Source organism: Eptesicus fuscus, chromosome 13, assembly GCF_027574615.1.
Source record: "Eptesicus fuscus isolate TK198812 chromosome 13, DD_ASM_mEF_20220401, whole genome shotgun sequence".
In the NCBI taxonomy this organism is placed as follows: domain Eukaryota; kingdom Metazoa; phylum Chordata; class Mammalia; order Chiroptera; family Vespertilionidae; genus Eptesicus; species Eptesicus fuscus.
Genome location: NC_072485.1, coordinates 38223845 through 38234752, shown reverse-complemented (window position 1 = coordinate 38234752; position 10908 = coordinate 38223845). Strand labels below are relative to the sequence as shown.

Here is a 10908-nt window from a genome sequence, read left to right as displayed (position 1 = left end):
TGGATCTGGGTGATACTGGGTCCCAGGTCCGGGTGAGGCCGCATGCCCCTGAGTCCGGGTGAAGCTGCGCCCCTGGGTCCGGGCAAGACCAAACCAGAGGGAGTCGGACCTGCATTACCACCATTTGTCCACCATCCAGAGCTGAAAAGTCAGTGCCGACATGTACACATAAGGAACTGGTGGACATTGAAACTGGGTCTCAAAAGAACTGTTGGTCCAGAAAGAAACTTACTACAGACTGATTCATTTGCCTGTCAGCATAACTATTATTGCTCGTCTCACATTCGGTTCTTATAAGTATATTTCTAGTAACACATGATCTCACTCATCTAGGGGAAATGATGAACAACATAGACTGATGAACAAGAACAGACCCAGAAACAAGGAGGCATGGATCGGACTGTCGGGCCTCAGAGGGAGGGGAGGGGAGGGGGGGGTAGGGGGGAGAGATCAACCAAAGGACTTGCGTGCATGCATACAAGCCTAACCAATGGTTAAGGACAACAGGGGGGTGGGGGCATCCATGGGGAGGGGTGGGGGATGGGAATGGGGGGATGAGGACAAATATGTGACACCTTAATCAATAAAGAAATTTAAAAAAAAAAAGCGATTACATGGTAAAATGTGAAAGAAAAAAAAAAAGAGATCCCTCCAGCAGCTCAGTCAAGTATTGAGTCTTGCGGCTGGAGGTAGGGGAGGCTGTTGGTTGCCTGGAGAGTATGGCACACTTATAATTAGAGGATAGAAACCTCTGGCTTGGAATCTCCAAACCGAAGCAGGTAAATTCTTCCTGCTTTGGGCCACATTCTCTTTTAGGATCTCAAAGCCCATTTTAATTTTTTTTTCCCCCCAGCCCAGGGTTGTTGTTGCCCTTCCCCTTTGCTTTCCAAGAGACACTTGCTTATATACCTTCAGCGGAAAATGAGTGTATTTCCGCGGAACCTCGGGGGCTAGGAGTGTTCTGTTCCTGGGCTCCTTTCAGGCCTGCGGCCACAGGAAGATACCGAGGTGCATTTCTGCACAGGTTTTATCAAGCCAGGGCTTGGTTGAAGGCTTCTTCCCACCTCCGTCCCAAATAAGTCAAACCACACACAGAGACGGAGGTTCAGACACATCCTGACAAAAAACCGCCTCCAGGATATGAGGAACCCCGAACCTACAGCCAAGGGCGTGTCGAGGCGGGGCAGGCTGACCCTGTCACCGCCCCCTGCCTTTCGCGATCACACCCTTTCCTGGGGGAGGAGGGGGCAGGATAACCCTGGCGCCCTCGGGTAGGGGTTCTGGCGCTGGCGGGCGGGGCGGGGCGGGGCGGCTTCGCGGCGCCAGGGGGCGGGGCCTCCCTGCGGGACTGTGTGAGTGACAGCGCCGGGCCCCGCCCCTCGGGGAGGAGGGCGGGGCTCGGGGAGCGCGCGAGCGGGGCGGGAGCAGGCCTGGGAGTCCGGGGAGTCGAGAGCAGCGAGCGGAGCGCCAGGGCGGCGGCGGCGGCGGCGGCGGCGGCGCGCGTGATGGCTCCGGTCGCGGACCGTCAGGGCTACTGGGGCCCTACGACCTCCACGCTGGACTGGTGCGAGGAGAACTACGCGGTGACCTGGTACATCGCCGAGTTCTGTGAGTGCGGTACCTCCCCGGCCCGCGCCTGAGGCGGGCGGGCGGGCGGGCGGGGGAGAGGGCGCGGGGCTGAGGGGGAGACGCCGTTTGAGGAAGGGTGAGGGCGGACCTGGCCGCCGGGGAGGCAGCAGGCCCGACCCCGGGGGGTGGAGTGGGAGCCCGGGCCGGGGCAGGAACGGAAAAGCTGCGGATGAAGAGAGAGGAGAGGGAGCCGGTGTGTCGCCGAGGAGTGCTGGGGTCTGGGCGGGTTAGGGGGTGGGGGCGACACCTGCTCCCACGGTGGCGGCCGCCGCCGTCGGGGCCGGGGAGAGGGGAACAGATCTTCGTTTACCCTCCCCTCCCCCATAGGTGAGAACCCTCAAGTCTTCGCTTTCCCCTTTCTCTGTGAATATTAGACCTCTTCGATCCCCTCCGGCGAACGGTTTCCCAGGGTCGGGTCTCCGCCCGCCACCCCCGTCCCCCTGCCACCTAGGATGTCTCCAAGCACCAGAGCTCCCCTGCCCTCTGAGGACAACTGTCCAACCACCTCCTCGCACCAGAAGTGGAAGGCAGAGCACCCAGTTAGTCTGTGCCTTCCTGCTGGTGCCAGGCTCCCGAGAGCACCAGGGACCACGTCGCTTCCACTCCGCCTCCTGTCCCGCAGCCTGAGGGTTAGAGGTCACCTGGGGACACTATTCCCACGGATGGCACTTTCCGAGGACTCGGGGGCAGCCTATTCCTTCAGCTGCTGCCCCTGACAGGCACCACTGGCCCCTCGGGCTTTTTCCTGTGTGTGTGTGTGTGTGTGTGTATGTGTGTGTGTGTGTGTGTGTCCCCAGATAGTTTATTCCTGCCAGGCTAGGAGAGCCCCGGAAAAATGCTGCCACTAATTTTTCTGTTGTTTACTTCGGTCTTGTTTTGAGAGCACAGTGTTTGATACTTCTTCAGTCACCTGCTTCTGGCTAGGTACAGAGACTATATTTTGGCTATTACTTCCTTCTTTTCACTTGATTCCCTTTCTCAGGACATGAAGCAAAGTCTTTTTAGCTAACCTTCCCCATTGTTGTTGGGTGCTTCTCCCAGGCATGTGTATTTGGCTTGTAGAAGAGAGGCAAGGGTTTCATGCCAGCTCATTCTACTTAATTCTGTTCCCAGTCATTGGCTAAGTTAAAAAAAGAGAGAGAGAAAGAAAGAAAGAAAGAAAGAAAGAAAGAAAGAAAGAAAGAAAGAAAGAAAGAAAGAAAGAGAGAAAGAAAGAAAGAGCAAAAAGAAGAAAGAGAGGAAAAGAAAAGAGAACTCTTGCTGCCGTTTCCAGGACTTAGTACCATTCCCTTTATACCACGATTTAGGCTGAGAATTTTCCTGAACTGCTGGTCTAAATTAATATTTTTTTTACTTAATAGCGAAAGAATATGGGCAAAGGGATCATTTGCAGTGTAAGTGCTTAGCAGTCTAAATGTTGGCAAGGGAAGGGCTTTCCCGATTTGTTGTTAGATCATGTTGGCAAGCCCATACCTGGTCCAGAGGAGGCCCACGAGGGAAGGGACGTCAAACCGTGCTTCCTGAACTGGAAATGGAAGAGAAACTCAGGGGTCTTCACATGTTGGATGAGCTGTCATATAGCGCATTAGACTTTCTGTATTTCCTTGTAATGTGGAATTAGCACCTGTGAGTGGAAACTACTGTAAGGGGGAGAGATTTTGCTTTAACCTAAGGCAACTGTTTATCTAAAGATAGGATCTTGGAATGGGCTGCCTTGTAAGGTAGAAGGCTTTCTGTCACTGAAAGTGTTTAAAACAGACATTGCTCCACTAACTCATGTGAATATTTTAGGCGGAATTGTTTAGTAGAGAAAAGGGGTTGGCTTTAGTTGGCCTTTAGGTTCTTTGCATCTTTATGGGTAAATATAGGTAATAATGACTCTCAGTTTAGAACCAAGGGTTGGAATCAAAAGAGAAAACTGACAGTTAAGTCATGTGAGCTATGAGAGAGCAAGATACTACGGTTCTGGCAGATAGCTCTGGGAAATGGGAAATGGCCTTAGTTCTTAGTTTCCTCAGAAGAGGAAACTCTGAGCAGACTGCAGAGAGGGTTTTGACATAGGAATCAAGGGTTGCAAGAAGAGAATGAGTGAATGTTGGCCACCCTTTGCACATGTGCCTTGGGAGAAAAAAATCTTGAGGAAGTTGAGGTCAAGTGGTGGGTATGTATCATGTGTTGGAATAAGAGAATTTGATATTTGAAAAATATACTGATTAGTAATGATATTTTTAAAAGAAATACAACTTTATCATTATTCTAATATTTACATTAATGATAGAAATATTAAGGACTAGAGGCCCGGTGCATGAAATTCGTGCACGGGGGGGAGGGGGTGTCCCGCAGCCCAGCCTGCACCCTCTCCAATCTGGGACCCCTCTCACAATCCAGGACTGCTGGCTCCCAACTGCTCGCCTGTCTGCCTTCCTGATTGCCCCTAACCGCTTCTGCCTGCCAACCTGATCACCCCCTAACCACTCCCCTGCCAGCCTGTTTACCCCTAACTACCCTCCCCTTCAGGCCTGGTCACCCCTAACTGCTCTCCCCTGCAGGCTTGATCTCCCCCAACTGCCCTCCCTTGCAGGCTTGATCGCTCCCAACTGCCCTCCCCTGCTGGCTTGATCGCCCACAACTGCCCTCCCTTGCAGACCTGGTCCCTCCCAACTGCCCTCCCCTGCTGGCCATCTTGTGGTGCCATCTTGTGTCCACATGGGGGCAGCCATCTTTGACCACATGGGGGAAGCCATCTTGTGTGTTGGAGTGATGGTCAATTTGCATATTATTCTTTTATTAGTTAGGATAGGATAATAATGGTGATAATAGCTATATCTAAGTGCCTCCTATATACCACACTTTCCTAAGCACTTCATATATGTTATCTCTTTTGAACTTTGCCACAATTCCAAAAAGAAGGTATTATTATCCTCCTTTCACAGATTAAGAAATTGAAGCTCTAAGAAGTAACTTATCTAAGGTTGCAAAAGTGGTGTAAAGGTAGTATTCAAGTTGAGGTCTGACTCTAGAGCTACTATGCCATATTACTTCTGTCACATTCATTGTTTTGTCCCCACATGCAAGGGATGAGGATAAGCATAAAATAGTATACTATCACAAAGGACAGACTGAATAACTGTTTAAGAAGCCTATCTTTCAGGATTGGGGTGTGTGTATTTTGGATAACATAAAGATGAGTTGGGGGAATTGCATGTTCAGATATAGCAACGGTTCCCGAAAGCTATCTTCTTAACATTAGCCAAGTTCAATTCAAATTTGTTTTCTGTTTGAGCAGATTGTAAGGACCAGGGAAAGGCAGAGGGTTTCTCTTTAGTTGTGAAATAATAAGCACCTTGCTGTGCCAAAAGTTATAGGTACAGGCAGTCCTCACTTTGCAATGTAGTGCGGGGCAACATAAATGACCATGAAGGTTAAAACTGGCAAAACTAATGGGAAAATTTATGATTGTTCTGTGACCTTTAAAACTCTTGTTAAACAACAAAATAAACTGACAAACAAAATAGGACTATAGACATGGAAGCATGGAACATATTGTCGTAACAGATCTCAGAGGGAGGCAGGAAGAGAGGGTGAGAAGAGATTAATCAAAGAACTTATATGCATATATGCATAGTCCATGGACACAGACAATAGACAGGGGAAGGACGGGGGTGGGGTGGGAGCCAGGTGGAGGGGAGCAAAAGGGTGAAAATGGGGGACATCTGTAATACTCTCAATAAAATAAATAAATAAAGATGTCAAAATTGTATATCCACTGAGCCAAACCGGCTAGGGCTGTAAACCTTTTTTTATTGATTATAAATATATAGAGAAATGAAAAAGTAAATTAATATTTATTTAGTATACTATAGTTTAAAATAATGAGAATTAAAATGTTTTTTGGGTTTTTTTGTAAAAGAACTTATCAAGAGGAAGAACAGTGCCTGCCCTCTTGTCTTATAACTCCTGATATGGAATGAGTATGTTTTTCTTTGCCTTGGTGAATTGTCATAGTATTTTCTCTCAGAACTTTGAAAATATTATTCCAATGTGTGCTGGCTTTTATTGTTGCTGATGAGAAGTCCTCCAATAGCCTGATTGTTGTTTCTTTATAGTTTATTTTGTCAAGTTCACCAACAGAATTCAAAAGAAGTGACTTGGTTAATCACTGATGGTGATGTGCTCCTATTATTTACGTAGTGATTTGTGGACTGAAGAGCTGGTCGCAACATTGTAGTGTATTTAATTACTCACTGTTAATATACTGTGGTAACTGAAATATGTGCATGTTAGAACCTTGTAAAGTGAAGACTGCGTGTGCATTTCTAATCCTTAAAACATTCCTAGTAGGTAATAAGAAGGTGGTGTTATTCCCATTTTTTAGATGAGGACACCAAGTCTTAGAGAAGTTAAGTAACTTGCTCAGCATCATACAGCTATAAATGGCAGAAATTGTATTCAAATATAGGTCTGACAGCTCTTTCTACCAAGACATGCAGTCTACAGGAAGTGGAATTTCAGGTGCTATTGGTTTCATGGAAGAAATATTACCTAAAGGGAAATGGAAGTGAATTCTATGCTTTAATTATGGTCTTCGAGGAGAATTACCTAGTGAAAAACTTTTCTGAATGTTTTGTTTATTCAGCAAGTACTTGTTGAACACCTTTTTGGTCACTGACTCAGAATACAAAACTATGTGAAGACTGTCTCTCTATTAAAGGTAGCTAACAAGCCAGTAGGTGTATGAACAGGTAAGTTCAACTGGGCATTTCCTATTCTCAAGGGAAATGCATTACTAAAAATACATTTGAAAGAAGAATGTCCAAGAATTGGCATATCATGAAGGAGGGTTTATTTATCATAAAGCTAGAATTAATTTTTTTTTGTTTTGTTAATATTCATCCGAGGATATTTTTCCATTGATTTTTAGAGAGAGTAGAAAGGAGGGAAAGAGACATCTATGTGACAGAGACACATCGATCGGCCTGCGGGCCAATGCTCTATCCACTGAGCCAAACTGGCTAGGGCTAAAATTTATTTTTTTAATTTCTAATTGTGGGTTTATAGGGGTTATAAAAGCTAGGTAGGTGCTGTCCCTTCTCACAGGTTTGCTGCCCCTCTTCCCATCCTATTCACAGGAATTTGGCAGAAGAAAAGTAGGGCAACCCTTACTCTTTAGACCTTTGTTATGGGATTTATTTAGATTTAGGGTAAAGGGGTCTTTCTTTCCTTACCACTGTAGTGCAAGACCAGAGATGCTTTAGCCAGTTGCCTCTGCCATACACTTATGCCATTCAAGGCATCTAGCTTCTTGGAGTTCATTGCTGCCTTTCTTTTTCTTTTCTTCTTTTCAGGCCCCTTTCCACTATCTTCTCTGTAGCCTCAAGTAAGTGAGCATAGTTCAGGCTTCTTTTGGTCCTGGGCTCCCATGGGCTGGCAGAGGAGACATCCTGTCAATATAAGAAAGACGGTCTTTTTCCCAAGGTTGTTGACAGGCAAGCAACACTGCCTCTGACTTAGAGCTCAAAAGCATCATAAGTCAACTGAAGAATGAAGGGCAAATGAAGGGCCAAATTCAGTGCACAAAAGGGTTTAAATTTAATTTTTTAAGTCAAAGACTGTCAGTTGTTTCAAGTGCAGTGATGGACGTCTGTATGTGGTTCTTTAGAATGCAAAGAAAGGGTGCTTATTAAAAACTTAAAGCATAAAGGCTTTACAGTGTCAGTGATGGAAGAATTACCACACCAGCTGTTTATTGATTTATTGTGGAAAAATATACACAGAATTTACCATCTTAGACATTTTTAAGTCTTAAAAATGATTAAGTATATTCACGTTGCTGTGCAGCCAGTCTCTAGAACTCTTTTCATCTTGTAGAACTGAAACTCTACAGCCATTAAACAACTCCCCATTCCCTTATCACCCTCAGATTCTGGCAACCACTCTTCTACTTTCTGTCTCTGACTATCTAGGGTACCTCAGATAATGGAATTATATAGTATTTGTCTTTTTTGTGACTGGCTTATTTCACTTAGCATACATAATGTTCTTGTGGTTCATCCATGTTGTAGCATATGTTAGGATTTCCTTCTTTTCAAAATTTATACATACAATTTTCCATTCTATGTATATATGTATGTGTGTATATACACACATACCACATGTTGCTTGTCCATCCCTCTGTTAGTGGATACATGGGTTGCTTCTATCTCTTGGCTATTGTGAATAGGGCTGCCATGATAGGGGTGTACAGATATCTCTTTGAGACCCCAAATTGAAATTACTGGATCATATGGTAACATAGCAGCTATTTAACCTTTTCATTAGAAAGCAGCCTTTTACTACTTTTTTTCTTAGAACACATGAATTTATTATTCTTACATAAATTATAATTTATTATTTTAATATACATTATAATTATTAATATATTTTAATTAATTAAATATATTCACTTAAATTGATCAAAGGCATGTGTAACTGTCAAAGGAGATCTAGTTACTGTTATCACTCTATACTGATCTATATGAGATGTAGTCACTGATTACTTTAATGTATTGATATAATTGATATAAATCCAAAGCAGAACCACATAATGTCTTCATTGCATTTATTTATGGAGAAACATGATTTTGGAAATATTGAAAATAGCCAATAGAAATAATTATAGCCAACATTGGAGGGTACTTAATATGTAAAGCTCTATGTGTATATTATCTCTTAAGGTACTTAATATATAAAGCTCTATGTGTATATTATCTCTTAAGAATCCTTAAAACAACGCTTTTAAGTTAGATTCTGTTAGTAGTCCTATTTTGTAGATGTGGAAATTTAGGGCACAGAGAGGTTAAATAATTTGTGCAGTTTTCCACTTAGCAAGAGGCAAAGTGAGGATTTGAGTTTACACAATCTGACTCTGGAGTGCATTCTTTTTTGTCTCTCTGTTTTACTTTTCAAATTAGCTTTGTTAGGTATAATTTACTTATGATAAAATGCATCCTTTTTAAGTGTATAGTCGGAAAAGTTTTGATAGGTGTACACATCTGTGCAGTCATCCTAGTAAAGATGTAAACTGTTTCTATCGCCCTGAAAAAGTTACCTAGCAGAGCACTCATTTGTGATCGTATGGTATACTGCTTGATCTCTGCGGTAGGTATTAATTCTAATTTTGCTGTTGAAGACATTGAAATTTAGGAAGGTTAAGGAACTTCCCCCAGGTTACACACTGTTAAGTGGCAGAGCGTAAGTGACCCAGGCCATTTGATTCCAAAGCTATGCTGTAGACTACCATACTATCTTCTTTCTCTCCATCACCACTTTTTCAGACCCTAGTAGGTGCAGGGGCCTCAGGTTGGGAATAGTGGTTTAATCTCATTTTACTTATAAGGAGAAAGACCTTGAGAATTGAAATGATTTACTCAAGATTATGTTGCAAATTAGTGGTGAAATTATATTGTTAATGAATTACCAGATCACAGGACTTGCTCAGAACCAAAAGAGCTCCTAATGAACTATTTTTTTATGGTGAAGATCTCTAACATATATAGAATGCTTTGCAGCAGTGGTTCTCAGACTTTAATGTGCTTGTGATTTATCTAGAGATCTTGTTAAAAGGTGCATTCTGATTCAGTAGGTCTGGAATGTGGCTTTAGATTCTGTATTTCTTAAAAGCTATCAGGTGATTCCAGAGCTGCTGGTCTGGAGACTATACTTGGAGAAGCAAGGCTTTACAGTTCAAAAAGCACTTTTAACTCTTTTATTCTTGTAAGGTGTAGATATTATCCCTGTTTGCATGTAAGGAAACCAAATTCAAAAGGATAATGACTTGTTCAGACTCACAGGGATGGTACTGGAACCTAGGCTTCTAACTTTGAAAACCAAGTTAGGTGTTCATTCCCTACCTCACACAGCAACAGGCTGAAAACACTGTATGTGAAGGATGGCTTGAAAATGATTATCCTGAACTTAAAATTGAACTACTTTTAAAAAATTATTAATTGGTTTTAGAGCGAGAGGAAAGGGGAGAGAGAGAGAGAGAGAGAGGGAGAGAGAAATCAATTTGTTGTTCTACTTGTTTATGCGTTCATTGGTTGATTCTTGCACTAGTACGTACTCAGGGATAGAACCCACGACCTTGGTGTATTGGGAAAACATTATAACCAACTGAGTAAGCTGCCAGGATGTAACTACTTTTTCATTTCAGAAAGTTTTCACTTACCTTTAGACTGAAGTCTATAGTTTAATAGAGTTTAGTAATACTTGAAGTCTAATTGTGACTTAGTATTTACCCAGGTCATTCCAGATATTAACTAGGAAGAATTGTCATTTGGTAGCACATATTGGAAGAAACTATTGACTTTTAAAAAATAGAACAGTAATTAACAGGTGGGTAAATAAGGAAACAAATACCTCATGGTAATTTGGGGAACTTTATTGAGCTGGAATACATAGAATAATAAACATTTATGAAAGTCTTACCCAGTGCATTATTATTTGAGGTTAAAGTTATAAGTTGTTCCTTCGATTTTGGGTTCTACCCTTGTCCCTTTATCAACTGTTTCCCAGTCAGTGGAAAAAAATCTCACCTGGAGACTTAGGTAGTGCAAACGAGCATTTTAAAAGAAGTAAAGGTATTGAAGAAACATATTAGGACCCTGAAAAATGGTCCCCAAAAAAGACAGCAAAAGTAGTTTATGGTGACAAGGAAGTCCTACATGTTCTACTGTGGGGAAAGTACATGATATAATGACTTGGAGTCAGAATCAAGGATTTTATCTGAACTTTGTTCCATTGAATCTTGTGACTTTGGGCAAATCACTTAATCATTCTTTGTATCAGTTTATTTTCTTTAAAATTAGAATAATGATATTTGGTAGGGTCATGAGAACTAAATGGCATGATATATGTGAAAGCACAATCAGGTGCAGTGCCTGGCAAAAACTAGGTGCTCAATAAATATTAGTTGAATTGGAATCAAAATAAGTTTTAAAAAAATAAATCATGCTCTGTTATAGTTGTGGTCTCCTTATCTGCTGAATGTGTGAAGTTGGCTAGGCTGTAGTATCCAGGCATTTAATCAAATACTAATCTAGGAGTTTTGTGAAGGTATTTTGTAAATGGTTAAGATCTATAGTCAGTTGATTTTAGCTAAAGATTACTCTCAAAAATGTGGTTGGACTTCATTCAGTCATTTGGAAGGCCTCAGAGCTGGTAGGGTGGGGAGATTAAACCTTTATTTGGGGAGGTCTCTTACTTGACTCCTCACCTTAGTAGATCTTCCTTTCCTTCTCC

At 42.8% G+C, this 10908-nt stretch overlaps 1 protein-coding gene across 4 annotated transcripts in view; it reads left to right on the top strand.

Moving 5' to 3' along the window:
* Positions 1–1461: 1461 nt before the first annotated feature.
* The window catches only part of ACER3 (alkaline ceramidase 3), a 98145-nt gene continuing 88698 nt past the window's right edge, over positions 1462–10908 (top strand). For 2 of the 4 annotated variants that reach the window (XM_054724615.1, XM_008149998.3), the window contains exon 1: positions 1462–1608. In XM_054724615.1, coding sequence (XP_054580590.1) covers positions 1506–1608 — 103 coding nt within the window. In that variant the 5' untranslated portion in view covers positions 1462–1505. Of the gene's footprint in view, positions 1609–1857; positions 2169–10908 lie in introns of those variants that run through there. The other 2 variants (XM_054724617.1, XM_054724616.1) reach the window with 2 other exon arrangements.